This window comes from Ursus arctos, unplaced genomic scaffold (assembly GCF_023065955.2).
Source record: "Ursus arctos isolate Adak ecotype North America unplaced genomic scaffold, UrsArc2.0 scaffold_34, whole genome shotgun sequence".
Classification (NCBI taxonomy): domain Eukaryota; kingdom Metazoa; phylum Chordata; class Mammalia; order Carnivora; family Ursidae; genus Ursus; species Ursus arctos.
Window position 1 is genome coordinate 20,317,043 of NW_026623030.1, and position 21,810 is coordinate 20,338,852.

At 48.9% G+C, this 21,810-nt stretch overlaps 1 protein-coding gene across 4 annotated transcripts in view; it reads left to right on the plus strand.

Annotated features, from left to right (window-relative positions):
* Positions 1-2,454, plus strand: part of TBX5 (T-box transcription factor 5) — an 85,217-nt gene extending 82,763 nt beyond the window's left edge. For all 4 annotated transcript variants that reach the window (XM_057306083.1, XM_057306085.1, XM_057306084.1 and 1 more), the window contains exon 9: positions 322-2,454. In XM_057306083.1, coding sequence (XP_057162066.1) covers positions 322-893 — 572 coding nt within the window. In that variant the 3' untranslated portion in view covers positions 894-2,454. The remainder of the gene's footprint in view (positions 1-321) is intronic.
* The last annotated feature ends 19,356 nt before the right edge of the window (positions 2,455-21,810 follow it).

A 21,810-nucleotide genomic window follows, 5' to 3' on the forward strand; every position in this document is an offset into this window, starting at 1 on the left:
GCCAGGGCAGAGGGAAGATAATAGTCATTGTTACTTACTGGGTGTTTTCTGCTACGAAGGCCTGGACTCAGTGTTCCATCTGTATTCTCCCATCCCTCCGTCCACACTCCCCCTCGGTAGAAAAGCACCATTATCGTCCTTTTCGTGTTAGAGATGAAACCGAGCTCAGAAAGGTCAAAGTGTTGGCTCCGGGCCTCCACCATTACGGTCCCCCCTCTTCTGATCGGAATGGGGAGGCTGGTGCTTAGGGATCCTTGAGGCCTGTGGCCACGTCTGCCTTCGGTCCCGGCCTCACCGGTCTCTCCCCTCCTGTCTCTGCAGATGAAGAATGTTCCACCACGGACCATCCCTACAAGAAGCCCTACATGGAGACATCGCCCAGCGAGGAGGACCCTTTCTACCGCTCGGGCTACCCCCAGCAGCAGGGCCTGAGCGCCTCCTACCGGACAGAGTCCGCGCAGCGGCAGGCCTGCATGTACGCCAGCGCGCCTCCCAGCGAGCCGGTGCCCAGCCTGGAGGACATCAGCTGCAACACGTGGCCCAGCATGCCGCCCTACAGCAGCTGCACGGTCACCACGGTGCAGCCCGTGGACCGGCTCCCCTATCAGCACTTCTCGGCCCACTTCACCTCGGGGCCCCTGGTCCCCCGGCTGGCCGGCATGGCCAACCACGGCTCCCCGCAGCTCGGGGACGGAATGTTCCAGCACCAGACCTCCGTGGCCCACCAGCCTGTGGTCAGGCAGTGTGGGCCTCAGACTGGCCTGCAGTCCCCCGGTGGCCTGCAGCCCTCTGAGTTCCTCTATTCTCACGGCGTGCCAAGGACCCTGTCCCCACACCAGTACCACTCCGTGCACGGCGTTGGCATGGTGCCAGAGTGGAGTGAGAACAGCTAAAGAGAGGCTTGCTTCCTCATAGACAGTTGCTAGAGAGAGAGGAGAGAGAGAACGAGAGAGAGAGAGAATGTACGGGAGAGGAGGAGAGAGACAGTAGCAGAGAGAACCCCACGGACGACATTTTTCATTTCAGTGTTCACGTCTGCACTCGAGAGCCCCGGGCGCTGATCTAATCAGCCGCTTGAAACCACGATTCAAAAAATGTGACTTTGTTGTTTGTCTGAAAACCAACCGAGAAAAAATGAGCCCCCACCTGCCACGACCACCACCCTCATCGGCCGGCCATGTTCACACCACCTCCAGATGTCCTCCGTGATTCCTTCTTTTGGTCTCCAGAAAGCCTTGCCTTATCGAGTGTTTTAGCCGAATGGCGTAGTCAGAGTCTTCCCTGTCTTGGTGTTAATGTTGACATTGTTATATTAATAAATAATAATATATTTTTTTTCTTTCAATTTTCTTAATGGGACCCAGTCCCTTATTTTTGGGGGAGGTCTGAGGCAAGTGTGTTTCAAAATATGTACTTGTGGGGTTCCCCCTCAAATATACCACCCCTGAAACCTAAATTTGCCACCCTGCCCTTGACTAAGGAATGACCTACCTCTGTTCTGTGACGTTCCCGAAAAGTTCCCTACGTCCCGGCTTTTGTCCGATTTTTCCTCCCTTGCCCATCATAACGGAGCCCAGTGTGGCCCTCTCCTTATAACGTTGGCCTCCATCGGGCCTCCTATCTCCCTCGGCCCTCCCGTCTTCCCAGCTCTGTGTCTTTCCAGCCGTCTGTCGCTGAAACGTGGCCTATAGCTTCCCGACCGGAAAGCTTGCTTTGAAAAACTTGAAAAGCCCTGGTTTACATGTGGGCAGAACTGTGATAAAGCAGGGAGCAAATTCTGTGCTGACAAGCGTTGCAAAAAGGCCAAAATAAATATTGGTCCTGATAAAACACAAAGCCAGCCCCAAGCTTCCAAACCTCCATCACCGACGACCCGCCCCGGATGCCCAGCGAAGCCCCACCATTCCTCCAGAAGAGGCCAGACGTGCTCGCCGATTGGTTCTCTCCAAAGAAATCACACCGACACCAGATGCCGACACAAAACTGTGGTTATTGAAAGCAGAAAACAGTATAAAAAAATAAGCGTGTAAGTAAAATGTTATTGCAGGGTTCTTCAGATGTAATATTTTACTGGTACTATTTATTTATAAATAGGAGTTCTAATTAAGTAATAACATGAAATGAAATCCAGCATGGGAGCTGGCCAAGAGCTTTTAATTTTATTAATACTCAAAACCAAGTTTGCGTTTGTTTTTTTTTTTCCTTTCGAATGTGCTTTGCTTTCTTGATTAAAAAAAAAAATTTTTTTTTAACTGACCCTAATAAAGAGAACAGGGTAATATGTGAGGCTAAGTATGTCCCAGTACGTGCGAGTGTGTGAGTATGTTTGTACGTGAATGTCTTCATGCGATTATGTCTTTTTATGTTGCTAAGGGGTGGGGTGAGGATTAAGTACTCGTTTCGTATATTTGTGTGACAATTAATGCTAATAAATACCATAAGCTTAAAACAGTACAAGGGATTTGAATACCCTTTTTTTTTTTTCCCTGTTCTTTCTACTGACTAAAGAGAGGGGAAATTAGGTGGAGGACATAGGAAGAAGTTGTCTTGCAGGTGCAATTTTTTACCCCAGCTTCTTTCTCCTGCTGGTCTCAGGGAGTATTTGGAAACCCGTACTTGCGTGTGATGGAGCTGAATATATTTATCTCCTGGCTTATATCCCTGGTACGGAGTTATTTGCTTTCATTGCATTTGTGTCAGCTTTGGAAAAGAAAAATCATCAGGAGTCTCAACCGACCAAAAAATATTGGTCATACTTTCTATAACACCTAGTACTTGATTTTCTGAAGGATCTCTTTCTTTGAACAAATTGCTGGAGTCACATGTTTTGGAGGTCCCAACGCAAGCAACCTTAGGGACCTTCGATGGTTGTTTATTTAAAACCCCCAAATTTAAGATTTGTGGGTTTGTCCTGTATAATACATACAGGGCAGAGCAGAGCAGCAGGGTGGTGAGAAAATTCATGCTGCGGTTTTTAAAAATTATTGTAATTTCAGTGCCCTCACCTTTCAAATGATCAAGAAGCGTCAGGTATATCACACCCCCTTGAAAACCAGCACAACTGGATTGTTGATTACAAATTATTCATTTAATCAGATCCCCCTGGAACCCTTTCTTAGGCAAAGAACTCCCAAGACGTGTGAATTAATTATAAAGAAATGACAATTCAGCTTCTTGTAGGTACAGTGGAGAAACTAGGTCAGTGGCATTCTTGTCCCTGCAGAGAATGAATCAGTAAAGTTTCACTGAATGAATTCGGACCGTACCCTAAATAAGTATTTATTCTGATGGGTTTAAAAAAAAAAAGAAGAAGAAGAAAAAAGATTGCGTTTGAGAAAATTACCTCCCAAAACACATCTACCAGCTATACAAGGTAGTCAGTCTTATTTTTTCACTAGGACATCACAAGAATACTGAATTAACACCCCTCGGGCGCAGCACTCAAACAGTTCCTGCTGTTGGAAAATCACTAAAAACGTGCTCACGGCAAGTTTCGTAGATCAGAAAAGGGACATCTCGTTCCACGACAGATGCAAGTTAACTTCTTTGGGTTCCAAACAAGGGCTACAAAGGATGTTTTCACTAAATTGGTAGGATTAAGGGTGTCACATGCAAATGTTCATGTAGTCTTATTACTGTTCAGATAGCAAGAGACATGGTGTAAATTGCTATTTCCTGTAGTATATTTAGTGGATATTTCTGGGCCGGACATGTGTAAATGCCGAGGACACAGCAGTGAACGAGGTGGTAGAAGTTGTATCCTTCTGGAGTGTATGGTTTAGTGAGAGAAATAGCCCTTAGGTAATCTGCATGAGCAAGCTGCCCAGATGGATTGCAAAGGCAAGACCTATGAAGGCAGCATGCATGATGTCATAAAGGGGTAAGACAAGGAGTCCTAGCTTGATCTGGAGGACATGTCTTCTGAGCTGAGCCCTGAATGCTGAGTAGGAATTAGCCAGATGAAAAGTTGGGAGGAAAAGCACTTCAGGCAGAGGCAACAGCTTGTGCAAAGGTCCTGAGGCAAAAATGGTGGTGAAGGAATGAGCTGTAGGCTTCATGAATGGGTAGTAATGATCTATTCTGCATTCATGCATTTATTCAATAAGTGTGCGTTAAGCTCCCAGCCTCTGTGGTAGACACCCTGACTTGTTGAGCACCTACTAATTGCGTTAGGCTCTTTTCCAGTTAGTTCCCATGACTGCAGAGAACTGGATCTGTGAGCTGGTAGGCTTCTTTGTACTTGAGAGAGGAGTGTTACAGTCCCTCCTGGCTTCCTGGTCCAACATTGAGCACTCGAGTCTGGGACTCAAAGTTATGGGATCACCAGAAGGATCACGGGAACTTTCAGAGACTCAGATCATTAGTATTCTTGAGCTCAGAGAGGTTGGGAGCACTCCCCAACATCACACAGCTGGTGTATGGCAGAGCTCAGCATGGAACCTCGGTTTGCCCAAGCCTTAGCTTCCTTGTTCCTTAAAAGGAGTGTACCTGCTTCAAAGGACAATAGTCCTTTGAAATTTAAGTGAATAATATCTGTAGAAATGTACCATAAAGTACCTACCACAGTACATGCTCCATTAAATGCCTGAAAAGACAGGCTTATCAATGAAACGCAAGGTAAGCCTAACTTGTATGCTTTGACTTAGCAAATGCATAGTCAAGTAATCACGATACCTATTGCTAACAAGAAAATAAATCCCGGAAGCTGTTGGCTGGAATGAAAATAGAAAAACCTTTTAAGAGAAGAATTTGGCAAAAGATACCAGCAGCCTTAAAATTGTACTAATCAGTTCATTTGGTAATTCCACTCGGAGGAATTGGTCCTAAGGAAATAATCAGGGATGTGCATCATACTAATTTTCTGGGAATTTCATCATGATTTTTAAAATCATTCAAAACTGGAGACAGCCTTATTATCCACTAATATGGTGCTGGTTAAATAAATTAGTATACACCCATGCAATGGAATACCACATGGCTTATTAAAAAATACATTTGTGAAGACAATTGGAAAAGGATATTTAAGATACATTGTAACTAAAAGACGCTGATTACAAGCAGCGTGCATGGCGGCTTCTCGGTCTTATTAAATGCAACTGCATTCATTCCAGCTTGCAGGGAAAACCACTGTTCATCTGTCGAACACAATAATAACAGTGGCAGGACTGTGAGTGTTTACATGTTCTTTGTGTTTGGGGGTATTTCTCAATTTTTTTTGTGATGAAGATGAATTATCTTCATAATTAGGAATAGAATTAGGAAAATAAAATCTAGTGTATGCTTTGGCCATTGTCAAATGGAGTTTGTGAGAAAGGTGGTGCCCCTGGGTCGGCTTTGAGGACAAAGGGGATGCAGATCCAGTAAAGAGTGCCGTTGGCCCGGGGACCGGGCAGAGCTGGGTACCGGTACCAGCCCGCCCACTGTTAATCGCAGAACATTCTACCGCAGAAACACAGAGACACCCAGATGCTTCCCTGTCTCCACTTTCTGGGATTGCCCCTTGCTGGCTTCTCCTCTTGGTGGCTCAGGCTATTGTCCTGGGGCGGACTCTCTCTTGTTGACAAATCCAACACACACAGAGGTACGTGCACACAGACTCACACACACACACACACACACACACACACACACACACACACACACACACACGTGTTGGCTCAGGCGGTTTTAAGAATCTCACCTTTGTTCTCTACCTGACCTGGCTTATGAAATTCACTTTGCCACTTACAGCTTCTGTGACCTTGGGCAAGTCACTTAACCTCTTTGACCCTTCTGTGACCTTGGGCAAGTCACTTAACCTCTTTGACCCTTCTGTGACCTTGGGCAAGTCACTTAACCTCTTTGACCCTCCCTGTAATCATCCATGGAATGAGGATAATAAGAGAACTCCCCCCTGGGGGCACGCAGGGAGCCAGGAAGTGTGAAGTTCTGAACACAGTGCCTGGTCTAGGGCAATAACTGTTGGCTGATAAGAAGATGAATCAGTATTAATTTTTATTGCTATTCATCCCTCCCTCCTCCTCCCCTCCTTCTCCCTCTCCTACCCCTCCCTCCCCCTCCTTTGCTGGTTGGGAAATTCACCCCTGTGATCTGCTATTATTTTTATAATGGACCTCAGCTCAGCGAGGGTCAGGAAAACATCCCCATCATCGTCATCACCATCATCATCACTTTGAACAATAATTAAAACACAGCTTTTCCACACAGGCACCATCTCAAGGATGATTTTTTTTTTTTTTAAGACTTTACTTATTTGTCAGAGAGAGAGAGAGAGCACAAGCAGGGGGAGCAGCAGGCAGAGGGAGAAGCAGGCTCGCTGCTGAACAAGGAGCTTGATGTGGGACTTGATCCCAGGAGCTTGGGATCATGACCTGAGCCAAAGACAGATGCTTAACCCACTGAGCTACCCAGGCATCCCTCAAGGATGATTTGAATAGCTGGCTTTGTAAGTGACTACCAACCCTGTGGCAACAAAGAGGGACTAGAAATTTCTACAACCCCAAAAGTTCACAACCCAGCACCATCTCTTTTCTGACCTCAGAATGCCTTTTTCTGCCTCTTAAAAAAGCAGTCATACATGTGAATCCTGCCAGATATATGAATTTAAGAACACCTGCTCCCTGTTCCTAGAGCGGCGAGTGCTGGGGGCTGGGAGTGCCCGGAGGGCAGGCGGAGGCTCTTCCTGGCCGAGCTTCAATGTTTGGCTGACGTCCCCTGCTTTTGCTGTTAGGAGCGGCAAAGTAATAAAGAGCAGCTTTCATCTCCCGACCACACACCCGACCAGCAATGGTCCCCACACCAAGCCGCACACCTCCACAGTCCCTTTATTGGGAGGTAGGCATCAGTCTTATTCCCACTTTATAGAGGGGGAAGCACCCAAGCAGAGAGTGTCTGTGACATGTCCAAGGTCACTCTGCTTATGAGTGGCTTGGCCACTATCACGTGCTGCTGGCTCCGGAATGTGAGGGACAGATCTGTGTCATCTCTGCCCTTCCCATGGGCCCAGAGGAGAGAGGGAGGGACAGGGTGGCTGGAGTGTGCCAGGGCAACGTTCCGGACCTTCAGCCTCAGGGAAGGTAGAGGAAGTTGTGCGATTTTGCAGCTGGAAGCGGGGCAAGGCCCCACTGGCTCCCTGGTCTTGGACGCCCAGCTAGCCCCTGGTGTGCGAGCTGCTTAGTCACTTCCCCGAGCCTCTGTCTCCACGGCTGAGAAATGGGGGTGATAAGATCTGCCTTGCAGACAGGGATTACATGGGAGCCCTTATGGAATGTGTTCTGCAGGGCAGCTGGCCCCTCTGCGCCTTTAATAGAGAGGCCTAAAGACAGATCTTAGTTCAGCCCTGACGTCCTCCAGGAAGGCTTTGCTGTACCCAAGATGAGTCAGGAGAGCCTTCCTCTTTCCCGAACATTCATCGCCATTCACCCTTCTTACTCGCGTCATTTCGTATCTTCTCTCCTGGGGTCGGGAGGGCTTCGTGAGGGCCGGAATGTTCAGTCTTGCCTGCTTGTATTTTCATTTCGAAGGTGTTCCCCAACTATGCCATGAATGAATTCATAAGTGGCTCAAGAGATGTGCTGCTCGGAGAGCAGGGCTCCGCGAGGAGTCAAGGACTCTGTGCCAGGTGACTTATGCCTAGTTGGCGTCGTCTTTGTCTGCCTCGGATGTGAGGCGTAAAGGGGGACAGTGCAGTGCACGCTGACAGCATCCCCCGACCTCAAGCATCCAGCCGGCCACGGTCTGGAGCCACAACGGGGGGCTCCGAGATGGCCCAGCGCAAAGCCTCGGAGGCATGTGTCAATTACCATGCAGCGTTGCGCACGCGCAAAACGAGCAGCTGGGTGGTTTCGTTGTTGAATCGACCCCGCGGTTCTGCGGACCAGGGCCGAGTTCACCTGCGCTCGGCTGGGCTCCGGTGCCGGCGATAGGCTGATGATGCGCTGGGGGCAGGCGGTTCCCAGAGGCCTTTGCATGCGACGACTTCGTTCCGCCCCACGTGACCTCTCCTCTTCCACCGGGTCCTGTATCACACGGACGTTCAGACCAGGCCGCGTGTGGCGTGTAGGTAAGTCATACGCAAGCCTTTTCTTTCTTTTTTTTAAAAGATTTTATTTATTTATTCGACAGAGATAGAGACAGCCAGGGAGAGAGGGAACACAAGCAGGGGGAGCAGGAGAGAAAGAAGCAGGCTCATAGCGGAAGAGCCTGATGTGGGGCTCGATCCTGTAACGCCAGGACCACGCCCTGAGCCGAAGGCAGACGCTTTAACCGCTGTGCCACCCAGGCGCCCCTACGCAAGCCTTTTCTTAAGGCGTTTTCTCAGCCCGGCTTCCAGCCGGGCAAATACAGTAAGATTTACTGCAGGGGATTGGCTCATGTGGTGTGGGGGCCGGCAGGTGAGTGTGAACTCCGTCGCGCAGGCCGTGAGGAAGGGTAGCGCCCCCGCCTGCTTCGCCGCGCCGGGAACAAACACCACAGACAGCACAGCCAACCAACAGAAATGTATGTCCTCCCAGTTCCGGCAGCTGGCAAGTCCAAGATCAAGGTGGCCTCAGGGTTGGTTTCTGAGGAGAGCTGTCTTTCTGGCTTGTACGTGGCCACCTTCTTGCCGCGTCCTCACCTGGCCTTTCCTCTGTGTGCGCCCGTGGAGGGAGCGAGACGGAGGGAGAGTGAGCTCTGGCGCCTCTTTCTTAGGAGGGTACCGGTCCTACTAGACTAGGCCCAGGAATCAGGCCTGGGCACTCACGGCACCTGCTTATACCCACCAAAACGACCCACGGTGAGGGAGAGAGAAACCCCACCAAAACATTGGGGTGCCCTTTCCAAGCAAGGAGAAATGGACGCAAGGAGGTCGAAAAATATTGAATACCCATCACACGAGGAATCCCGAACAAATAGAGTTTCACGCGGGGGTTTGGCCCACCTCTGCCACTAAATAGCCCCACGGCCTTGAGTGAGCCACGGCCCCCTTCCCTTCCGGTCTCACTGCTCTCTCGCTCTCTCCCAGACAGACCACTGCTCCCAAATCCTTGTTGCAGGCTCTGCGTTGGGGAGGTCCTAAAGTAAGAGAGTGGAACTGCTAACCCAAAGCTCCCCACCCCCTTCGACCAGCGAGTAGGAGTGCTTGACCCAAGAAAGGCTCATTGTCTCTGTCTCTATCTCTCCCAGAGAGAATCTTTGTATTGTATTTTATTTTTTTAAACATGGGGCTTGAACTCACAACCCCGAGATCAAGACCAGAACTGAAATCAAGAGTCGAACACTTGACTGACTGAGCCACCCAGGAACCCCACCAGAGAGAGAATCTTGAGTGGAGAAATAAACAGACTGACACTGCTAGTACTCGCTCACTCTGGGCCCTGACTAAACTCTCTTTTAGTTCCTTTCACCTGGATCCCCAAGATTGTCCTTTTCTTATAATTGTGGTTTTCCAATCATCCCTTCACTTCCGTGAATTCCTTTCAAAGCTGTCACCCACAGTTGTATGGGTTGAGCATGGCATAACCCTCAGAGCATAGCCTTCGCAATGACAGTCTATCTGAACAATGCCTCTTGGAGTTGTGGCAGTGCACAGCCTGCCCAACTGTTCATGGCCGCTCTGTACCACTAATACTCTCAATACATTCTTTTCTTTAAGGCTGTACCATAGCTGATAAAAATCTTGATATGGAAATCACATAGAGATCTTCTGTTCTAGCCGTCTGATAAGTCAATGTCTAAACCATGGGTATGAGGTAGTTGCAGTATACTTCAGTTCTGCTAAAACACAATTCAGGTATTCTTCAGGTTGAACTTTGTTCTTAAAATAAAAATCTAAAGGAGAAAAAAGTCAGCTATCACAAGGGAAGCTTGGGGCAGAAGAGCTGACTTGGCTTTCTCAATACCAGTTGTATACAGGGGGCGAGGCTTATTTCCTGTTATGTTTGTATGCTTGAAGTAACTCAACCAGCTGGAAGCCCAGCCATTGGCAGTGGCCTTGTCCAACTCTCTCTGCTACCTGCCTCCTTTCCCTAGAGAAAAATGCAATAGAAGGGAAAGGGGAAAGAAAGGAGAGAGAGAGAGAGGTCAGGAAGACCTTTACGTTGCTCTAATTTCTGAAACATAAAAGCTATTCTTTTAGAGTAAATCCATTTTTTCCCTGTGGCATTAAGGACAGAGAAATTCCTATGAAAATAATTTGTCAAGTCCCGACTGATCAAAGATACATATGAAAGGACCCCACTTTTTTTCTTCCCAAAGCAAAAACCAGCCCCCATCACAGCTCAGAATGAATTGGCAATTCATTTACTGACTGTCAGATAAAGTAGCACGATCCCCATCACATCTTTAACTGGGATGGGACCAGAAGGAAGCAATTCTATGCCCACCGAGTGTACAAGCTGGGGGTATGTTAGTGATTAAGGGATCCTGGCCTGGGGGAGGCAGAGAGATATGACTCAGATTCACAAATGCACCATAAATCTCCCTCTTTTATTCAAAATGTGTGTTTTATAGTCGTTTCCTGGCCAATTGCTGCCTTGAATAAATATATAACATATCTGGACTTAGCGTTTAGGCCTAGAGCTGGGGTTTGTCTTGAGGGCCAAGTATTCTTGATATTTCCAAGAGCTAGCAAAAAGCAAATAATGAAGCTCCCCTTTCTTCCTGACTCACCAGCCACATTCTACATGGAAAAGAAAAGTAGAGGTTGGTGCTAATCAGGCCAACAGAGAGCAAGCAACGCCTGGTCTGTTGAGCTAATGTCTTCGATTCTTCAGATGGGGCTGCTGTTCCATCTTCTCCCCCTGCGCCCCTCAACCGGGCACCCACCAATGAAGCTGCAAACCTCTGACGGTCGTCGACCACGTTTGCTTAGATTCACTAACTCACACACTGGCCAAAGGGCTTGGCTTAAAGGATCAAGGGTTTACCAAAAAAAAAAAAAAAAAAAAAAGAATGTGGGAGATTTCTGTTTGTTCCTGAAGCAACCAGGTCCCCCGGATTGTATCCCATTGCATCGAGGCTGCTACCTGCAGAGGTGAGAAAGCCAGAAGACCAATGACCTTATCTACTCTTTTCCTCCCTCTTGCCATCAACCTAGTTGAGCTTAGATCCAGCCCCAGAGAGATCCAGCTTCCAGAGCCCTGTGTATTGAGGGTTGATTGTGTGCTGAGCCTTCTGCGTGATGATCACGCACAGGCCCCACACCTGCCTTTGAGCTTTTTAGAAATTACAAGATTTCCCATACAGCCCTGTGAGTTTTGCAGAGACTGTTCATATCCCCATTTTGCAGGTGAGCAAGTGGAGGCTCAGAGAGGTGGTCACTCATCCAAAGGCTTCATTGCTTCCACCTTCTCCATTCACGATGCTAGGTGCTCACCGAGTGCCCAGCTACAAAGCCAAAACGGCAAGGTCCCTGCCTTCAAACGCATCTCGGTCCAGTGTGACGTTAAATGTCTTGTGTCTGGATTCCTGAGAGTTAGCTCAGGGCCTGGCAGGAAGTGGGTGCTCAGGGACTCTGCCAAATTCCCCAACTCCCCACAGGCTGGCTGATCTAAGTTGGAGAGAATGTTAATCTTGATATATATGCAGAGGTCAATGAATACTCTGTCATTTCTCAGAGAAAGTCGCGCCTAAGAACACTTGGGGGTCGGAGAAGATATTTGGGGGAAGGAAGGGCTAGTCTTTGTGTTACAATATCAGGTCAGGAGCCTGGTGCTCAGTGAGGCTCCAAGGACGAGAATGCAAGTGTAGGCGGGGGACCCTACCTGGGGCAGAGCTGCATCTGGCCGCCCAGGATGGAACCCCTCGTCTGCCTCTTCGCCTTGCCGGATCTGGTGGACTTCGTCAGCTTCCTGCGCTCTGGTTTCTTTACTTGTAAAATACTGATAAGTGGATTGTTTGTGAATTAAACCAGTGAAGGAGAAGGAAGGATCGATTTGCACGGCGCCAAACATACAAAAAGCACTCGGAAAACAGAGCTGATGAAGCTGTTGTCTCTCTGCTGCCTATTTCCGTAAAGAATCTCAAGCTGCAACATACATGCCATTCACAGATGACAGTTAATAAGATGACAAAGCCAGGCGTCATGAGCACAAATCAATGGACTCTCTTTGGTCCCCTGTGGCAGACTGTATTTTCCCAAAGTGGCCACAGCAACAATTTTATCCCTCATTGTCTTCCAGAACTGTGTGGCTTCTCCTATCAAGACGTGCAGCCCAATTTTCGTCTTGATTATGAGCTGGACCTGGTGGCTTACTTCTGGCAAATAGACGGTGGTGGGGTTGACGCTGCCTAGCACAAAGGGCTGAGTTAAAAACAGGTCAGGTCAAGGGTAAGGGACAGGGAGTGGGCTCCTCGGTCGCGAAACCTTCCAAGGTGAGGTCATACACAGTGAGACCACTTCTGCCTTATGTCTGCACCGGGATACTCACTCTCGAGCCCCAGTCGCCATGCTGGAAGACATGTAAGCTAGCCCACGGGGAGAGCCCACAAGGAGAGGTCCACGTGCAGGGAGGCTGAAGCCTCCAGCCTGCCAGCATGTGAACAAAGAGCCTGCAGCTCATTCTGCTCCCGGCTCCTGACATGGGAGTCCAGTCTCAGTGGGCCTGCCCTACGCTGTCTGAATCACTGACCCACAGAATCCAGGAGCATCCAAAAGCGTAGTCTTAATGCCACTACATTTTAGGGTATTTTACTTCTCATGTTTCGGAGCTGGAACTTCTTGTGTAGTTAATAGAAATGTATTTGGCTCTGAATGTCCCAGCTGCCAAAACAAGGAGAGAGTTATAGTTCGTTACAATAGTCCGAGAGTTTGTACAAGACAAACAAATCGAGATGTTTGCTAAAAACCAGGAGAGAGTTTTCCTTTGGGTTCTTGTAAAGACGATGTAGTGCTACGTGACATTTGGTGATGTTTTTGAGGATACTGTCATGTTAAGCCCAACAGCAAATATTATAGGACTGTTTCTCCTGGATTCTCTCGATGGGCTACAAAACCCCAGATCACAGTCTGGCAAAATCAAGCGGTCCAGAGGCCAAACCAAGGTCTCAGCAGGTCTGGCTTAATCTAAGGGGATATTTTCTGGAGATCAGGAAGCAATTGAGGCCGTGCCTTTATCACCAGCACCCAGAGTAGGTCCTGGCACAGAGACGATGCTTCAAAAGTATTTGTTGAATGAATAAAGAATAAATGGCTGTACATTATGTAATTCAGACAATCCTTCGTCCACCTGACCTCTCATAACAGAAGAGTGCAAGGAGTACCCTGGTTAAAGAGCTAAGAAATCAGCGTTGGAATCGAGAGAAATCTGGGTTCAAATCTCATGGATGTCTCTGATTGGCTGTGTGACCGTAGGAGAGTTACTCAACGTCTCTGGCTCTGATTTCCTTGCTTCTGGGACAGCGAGGAGACTAGCACTCATTTCCCAGTGTAGTAGGAGCCACGGTGAGTTTTTAAAGGATCCTGGGGCAGAGCTGAGGTCAGTTGGAGCCACAGACCTTTCCCTTTTGCTCACTCTCTCCTTCCTACGTTTCACACTCCCCTGGCCACTTGAGAACAACAAGCTTTGGTTTCAAGTGGTTCCCCTGGGAATGGGGCCCCAGGTAGGGAGCCAGGGCAGGACCATCTCCCCAGCACTCAGGGCTGATCTAAAAACAGGCGCGGGGGAGGGGGTGACCTCCTCACTCTGCACACCCGTCCCTGCTCTTTGGGGAAGCAGGCCAGCCAGGGCGCCCTGTCCTAAATGCCTCCCTTTCTCCCCTCCCCCCGCACCCCCATGTCAGGCTTCTCCTCTCGAGGAGGGAACTGTAAGTACTTTAGACAACAGGCTGATAGTGTCAAAGAGATGGATGGGACAGGCAGCTTATCTCGCTTAAAGAGACATGACCGGCTGGGCCTGTGGCTTCCCCCCTCCTCTTCCTTCCCCAGCCTGTGAATTTAATTTTCTTTCAGACACAAGCACAGATGCACACAGACCTGGGAAGCCTCTTTCTGTTTCTCTCGGCCGCTTACCATGCCTTCCTCTCTCTCGTTCACTGTGCTCACTGCCTATAAAACTCAGACAGCAACCAGAATACAGGTTGTACCCCTAAGGAGATGGATTCTGGAAATTTCCAGCGTTGGGGGGGTAGGATGAGGGAAGTATCCTCCTCTCCCCTCAGTGGAATGAACTTTTAAAAAAAAAAAAGGAAAGAAAGAAAGAGGAAAACCAGAAAGAACTCGGCTCCACCTCACCCTTATTCCTAGTCCTGACCTTTAGGCACACATTCTAGATTCTGGATTCTAGAATTGTATTCCCAGGCATGGCAGCAGCATGCCCAAGCTTCGGGGCTGCAGGCAGCAGTGTGAAAAGTGAGGTGCTTGAGGGTGTGGCCCCAAGTCTAAGTCTAAGTCCAGACACGCAGCGACGAAGGGATGGCACGTTTGCCTGCACGATATTCCCAGAAAATGAGGGACGATTCTGGGAAAAAACGTGCCCCCTTCTAATACAGCCAGTTTCCTTTGGGGCTCCAACCCCTGTTTTCAACCAGGTGCGATTGTGCTCCCCGGAATCTAGCCATGTCTGGACACATTTTTTTTAAGATTATTTATTTATTTATGTATTTGAGAGAGTGAGCATGAGCAGGGGGAAAGGGCAGAGGGAGAGGGAGAAGCAGACTCCCTGCTGAGCAGGGACACCCCCCCCCGCCCCGCCCGACGCGGGACTCGATCCCAGGACCCCGGGATCATGACCTGAGCCAAAAGCAGACGCTTCACCAACTGAGCCACCCAGGCACCTTTGGAGACTTTTTTGTTTTTTAATTGACATACAACTGATATACAATATCCTATCAGTTTCAGGCATACAACGTAGTGATTCAATATGTTTATACCCTACAACATGATCCCCATGATAACTTCCATGGAAAGGGATCATGCAGCCCTGAATGTCAACAGTGCCCAGGTTGAGAGACCCCCGACACCCCCCCCCGCCCCCCAGGAAATCCCAGCGCAGATGCCCCAGGAAGAATGCAGAAAGGACTCAGGAGGATTTTTTTTTTTTTTTTAAACAGAAAAGACTTGGAAACAGCTTAATATGCACGACTAGGAGACTGACTCCATGAATACCTCTTGACCCTGGTTGCAAGGTGAAATCACTAGGAATTCTAGCATCTGATGCCTAGAGCCTTCTCTCAGAGGTCATTCAGTTTGCACACAGAGGGACCCAGACATCCCTATTTTATGAAGGACCCTCCTAACACCTGCACCTTGGCATTTTAATATGCAGTCAGAGTGGAATAAACTAGCTTCTGTCTACCTTCAGCAATGCCGTGTAGCTGTGGAAAGACCCAGGTGGATCTGCGTGCACCTCTACAGCAAGATCCCCTGACATCGTCCAGTGGAAGAAACCAGTTACAGAATCGTATGTTCAAGGGGATACCGTTTGGAAAAGACAAAACCAATCAACCCACCCCACCGGGAAAGTCTGAATACCGATAGCTACACGGGCCAATTAGCTGTCTAATGTGTGCAGTACAGTGTGTCAAGTGTAAAATGGACTCTAGAAAGATAACCCCACCCCCAACGTGCTGTCAGTGGTTACTTCCTGGGAGATGTTGCGGGGACCAAGATGGGGCTGGGGTCTCTGGGGCCTTATTGGCAAGGTTAATTTTTTTTAAGCAAGGAGAGCTTATTCATGATTTTATAAGTAAAATTTACTTACAGTGGGAGAACAGGAGACAATTGGGGATATGGTCAGTTAAAATTCAGTGCGGTGGGACATCGCCTGGGGCACCAGGGCTTTCTCTGCTGAGGCCTGGGCTTATTTATGTATTTAATATCTGGAGGCAGCGACTTCTTGCTCGCTCCCCTCCCACAGCCCCAGCTACGGGGCTGCCCCGACCCTCCACGTGTGCCCCGAGCGACGGACAACTGATTGGAGCAGAGGCTGACAGCCGCTCGTTTCATTAATAAGTGTCATGTCCAGGGAGCTTAAAGCACCACATTTTTCTCTCGCGCTCTGTCTTCCCAGAAGTCTCCTGTTAGTGATCAAAGCTGCTCTGTGTCTCTGGGCAAGGTGGGGGAGAGCAGAGGGGCCGGGGAGGCTGTCCCACCACCAGGGGCTGGAGAGCCCCACCTGGACCGGAGAAAGAAGGGAAAGGCTGGGAGCAAGAGGGATGGGCGGGGGACTCTCTAGGGAGCCTGTTCAGTTACTCTCCATTTCTTGCACACCTGTTATGCGCCAGGTCCTGTGTCAGGTGGTGACAAGCTCACTTGGGCTGCAGTGAGCGGGGGCGTGGGGGATTTCAGGACAGTAAATGCAAAGGATGGGACAGAAGGAGGGGATCAACGCAGCCAGAGAAAGCAAGTGGTCAGAATCTCCTTTGTCTTATGCACATTCCCTTCCCACCTCTGATTCCTCTCTGCTACGTTCCTCTAGCCGCGGCCCAAAGAGCCCCACCCGCTCCGCGCTCGGGCATTCTGTTTGTCCTGCTTTCTGATATGTGCCTGCAGGTGCCCTCGAATTGTTTCAGGCGTGGCTGTCTTGCCCTCGGAGATCGGATGCCTGCCCACCTTTGAGGCCTCTCAGGCAGATCTCATCGGTTCCTGCCCTCATCACGTCCTTTTGGCCTTGCCCTGCTCAAGGCAGCAATATGCCCATGGCAAGCCCATTCCTTTTATTTGGTCAAGTACTTGCTTGTCGTTGGAAGCAGCCAGGTGCGGGGCGCCTGGGTGGTGCAGTTGGTTGAGCATCTGACCCTTGGTTTCTGCTCAGGTCGTGATCTCAGGGTCACGAGATTGAGTCCCGCGTCAGGCTCCATGCTCAGCAGGGAAGTCTGCTTGAGACTCTCTTTCCCTCTCCCTCTGCCCCTCCCCACCACCCTCTCTGTCTCTCTCACTCTCTCTCTAAAAAAATAAATACATAAATCTTAAAAAAAAAAAAAGTGGCCATGTGATACATGGCCAAAGAATCATGAGGAATCCCATTGTGGGGGGGCTTCTAGGAAAAATTCTCCTTCTTGTTAAAAGGGAGAACCTTTTTCTTGACCCTCTTCTCCTGGATTTGGACACGGGAGTGAAGTGTGATTTTGGTGCTCTGGCAGCTATCATGTGACCATGAGACAACAAGGATAAGATTGGAAGCCAACATGTTAAATATAGTGAAGAGGAAGGATTAACAAAAATCTGCACTTTGGGGCGCCTGGGTAGCGCAGTCGTTAAGCGTCTGCCTTCGGCTCAGGGTGTGATCCTGGCGTTCCAGGATCGAGTCCCACATCGGGCTCCTCTGCTGGGAGCCTGCTTCTTCCTCTCCCACTCCCCTGCTGTGTTCCCTCTCTCGCTGGCTGTCTCTCTGTCACATAAATAAATAAAATCTTTAAAAAAAAAAATCTGCACTTTGATAAATTTGTGGAGCAGTTGCAGCAACAGATCGGAAATTTTTACTCTCAGACTTTTGTTAAGTCATATATTAATGTACAATCTATTTTAATATTGTTATGTTTGTTTGACTGTTACTTTTTGAAAAAGATTTATTTATTCATTTTTGAGAGACAGGGAGAGAGAAAGAGAGGGAGACAGCAGGGGAAGGGACAGAGGGAGAGAATATCCAAGCAGACTCCCACTGAGTGCAGAGCCCAACATGGGGCTCAATTCCATGACCCATCAGGACCTGAGCTGAAACCAAGAGTTGGACACTTAACCGACTGAGCCTCCCAGGTGCCCCTTGACTGTTACCTGTAACAGAACACATCCTAAATGACAGATCATGACAAGGAGAATGGCAGGTCCAAAGACCATTTCATTCAATCCCCATCTTGGACAGATGATGAAACTGAAGCTCAGAGAGGGAGGGGCTGGTGCAAGGTCACACAGGAAGTCACTGGCAGAGCTTCTGCCTCGCTGGTCCAAATGGGAACCTAGGATATCCTAGTCTGGCACTCCTGTCTGTGATTCCATGGGAAGGTCTCAGTAGATTACAGGAACAGTCATGAAAAGCACATTTTCACTTTGTTTCCCATTTACAGAGATGTCAGACACATTAGGGAAGAAGCCAGAGAGGTCTCAGATTTCTTGTTGCCATTGACATAAAGGAAATAAAAAGGCCTTAAAGAAACCAAATATATTCACTAGGCCTTGTGGGCTAGGGTTTGAGAAACATCAGACTTGGCTATAAAGGCATCAACTGGCAAAGAAGGAAGTATTGTCATACACTGATCCATCCATCTGCCCACCCACTCACCTGCCCACCAGTCCATCCATCCATCCATTCATCCATCCAACCATCCACCCACCTGTCCATCCATCCATCCATTCATCTGTCATCCATCCATCCATCTGTCATCCATCCATCCATTCACCCACCTATCCATCCGTCATCCATCCATCCGTCATCCATCCATCCATCCACCTATCCATCCATCCGTCATCCATCCATCCATCCATCCATCCACCTATCCATCCATCCATTCATCCATCCAACCAACCATCCACCCACCTGTCCATCCATCCATCCATTCATCTGTCATCCATCCATCCGTCATCCATCCATCCATCCATCCATTCACCCACCTATCCATCCGTCATCCATCCATCCATCCATCCATCCACCTATCATCCATCCATCTGTCCATCCACCCACCTATCCATCCATCCATCCACCCACCCACCTGTCCATCCATCCATCTGTCCATCCACCCACCTATCCATCCATCCATCCATCCACCTGTCATCTGTCCATCCATCCATCTAATCATTCATTAAAACAAGACTTACCAGGGACACCTGGGTGGCTCAGTGGGTTAGGCATCTTCCTTCAGCTCAGGTCATGATCACACGGTTCCTAGATCAAGCCCTGCATAGGGCTCCCTGCTCAGCAGGGAGTCTGCTTCTCCCTCTCCCTCTGCCTCTCCCCCTGGCTCATGCTTTCTCCCTCCCTCTCTCTCTCTCTTTCAGATAAATAAATAAACAAAATCTTAAAAAAATACTTACCAAGTATCACTTTGAGCCAGACACTGTGCTAGGCACTAGGGGTGAACGATGAGCAGCACACTACAGCAACTGCTATGCCCACCATTTGTTGAATGCTAATTCCTCACTAAGCTCATCTGTGTTAGTCTGAATCCTTTGGGAAGACACTAAGATGAGACAGAACCTTCAAGAGGGTTATTGAGGGAAACATCTTGGAGGGCAAGTGCAGAAGGAGATGGAGGAAGCTGAAGAATTGTTAGATCTGATGCAGGTCTGTCCCTTGTGAAGGAGGGGGAAGGAAGAAAGGAAGGAAGAAAGGAAGGGAGGAAGGGAGGGAGGGGAAGGGAAGGGAAGAAGGGAAGGAGGAAGGTTGGGTAGGGAGAGTCTCAGACTGCAGTGCAGTTCTAAGGAAGGTTCAGCAAGGCCAGTGGCAAGTCCTTATGCCAAACTCATCATCAGAGGAATCCCATGTCTCCCAGGAACACACCCATCTTAGTATCCCTGCTCTGCTGAGCCCTTGGCTAGAAGCAGCCCAAGGGAAGTGTGGCCTCAACTTGGTGATGGATTTCACACGGCAGCCACTGGAGCGCTTGGTCAGTCACTCCTCCCATAGTGGCCGGGTCCTGCGAGGTGCATTTCACGGCGAATACAGCATCCTTGTATTCAATTCTCCCAACCACCCTGTGGAGCGGCCGCCTAAACTGATTCAGTCAGCGTGCATTCAGCTGCCCTGCGGACCATTTGTGTCCCACAGCAGTCTCGAGGCAGGGCGGCACCAGGGCTGATGAATTCCGCAGTGCCAATCCGATGAAAGCCCCAGCCCCCTTCCAACCTCTTGCTCCGCTGTCCTGAGCCTTCGGATAAGCTCTCCCCGTGGGTGTCAGCTGACTTCTACCGTTCCAGTTCCTACAATCAGGTCTAGCAATGTTCAGGGGCAATGGAGGGGCTGCCCCTCCTCTGTCTATTTCCCAGAAGCCCCTGACACACACAGCTTCTCCAATCTCCTTGGTCTTGGCTCTGGAGCCTCTTCCTAAAAGGCTCCGTGCTAGAAGAAAGGGATTACTATGGGATTTGCATAATAGGTTGTAGTCTAGTATGGACTCAGCCCAGGGGTGGCACCTGCCTCTCTGTCTAAGCACAGAGTCACTTTGAGGAGGATGGAGCAGAGGTTCATCAGGGAAGTGGAGAAGGAACAAGTGGATGTTGGACGTGGGTCCCAGGTTGGGTTCTCTGAGAAGCACACCCGGAGGTGGAGTTCAGTGCTCTAGGGGTTTAGCAGTGAGTGCTCGTGGGACCGACAGCCATGGGAGGGAAGGAAAGGAAGCAGATCGGGCAGAGGGAGGAGCGGGGCTGGGATGAAGTCTTTTAAAACTTTTTAAAATTTCATTTTAATTTCAGTATAGTTAACGTACAGTGTTATATTCGTTTCGGGTGGACAATAGAGTGATTCAACACTTCTATACCTCACCCAGGGCTCTGTGATGAAGTCTTAAGGAAGGTTGCAGCCGACCCCACAGAAAGCCTGGTATTAGTCATTACAAATTTAGCCGCTTAAAATAGCACACATTTGGTATCTCACGGTTCCTGCAGGTAAAGAGTCCAGGCATAGCCTCACTTGTCCTCTGATTCAGGGTCAAGTGCCAGACAGAGCTACGGTCTCAGCTCAAGGCGCAAGTGGGGAGTGATCTATTTCTAAGCCCTTGTGGCTGTTGGCAGAATTCAGTTTCTTACCGGTTGTAGGACTGAGGACCGTGGTTTCGTGGTGGCTGTTGGCAGAGGGCCACTGGTTCTTTGCCATATGGCTGGCCGCTTGCTTCGTCAATGCCAGCAAGGGAGACAGTGCGATAGCAAGACAGACGTGACAGTCTTACACGCTATAATCATGGAAGTGACATTCCCTCACCTTCGCCGTGTTCATTCGTTAGAGGCAAGTTACAGGTACAAGGCGCGTTCACAGGGAGGGGATTATACGAGGGTGCAAGAATCAAGAGGCGGGGATAATCGGCAATCCTCTAAGAGTCTGTCTGGGATGACCCTTCAGAATTGTCCCAAGTTGTGTCAAGGGGGTCAGGCCTTTATGCCTCCTCATCCACCCATCACCGGATGCGTGCTGTCTCGGGGAAGGCTTGTGACCTTGGGTGACCTTGCAGGAATGTCCAGCATTTTCTCTGCCACACCCACCAATGTATCCAAAAGGGGGGCAGGCAACGTGGAATGACAATTCTTTAGATTGAACCAATATTTTTCTCCCCCTTAGGTAGCAAAATTTTTTTTTGGTACTTAAAATTGTTTTCTAATTTAAATTCAATGAATTAACATATAGTGTATTATTAGTTTCAAAAGTAGAGTTCAGTCTTATATAACACCCCGTGCTCATTACACCACATGCCCTCCTTAATGTCCATCAAGCAGTTACCCCAACCCCCTACCCACCTCCCCTCCAGCAGCCCTCTGTTTGTTTCCTATGATTCAGAGTCTCTTATGGTTTGTCTCCCTCTCTGGTTTCGTCTTGTTTTATTTTTCCCTCCTTTCCCCTATGCTCGTCTGTTTTGTTTCTTAAATTCCACATATGAGTAAGACCATATGATAATAGTCTTTCTCTGATTGACTTATTTCACTTAGCATGATACCCTCTGGTTCCATCCACTCAGTGCAAATGGCAAGATTTCATTTTTTCGATGGCTGAGTAGTGTTCCATTGTATATATATATCCCACACCTTCTTTATCCATTCATTTGTCAATGAACATCTGGGCTCTTCCATAGTTTGGCTATTGTGGACATTGCGTTATAAACACTGGGGTGCAGGTGCCCCTTCAGGTCACTATATTTGTATCTTTGGGGTAAATACCTAGCAGCGCAATTGCTGAATTGTAGGGCAGCTCT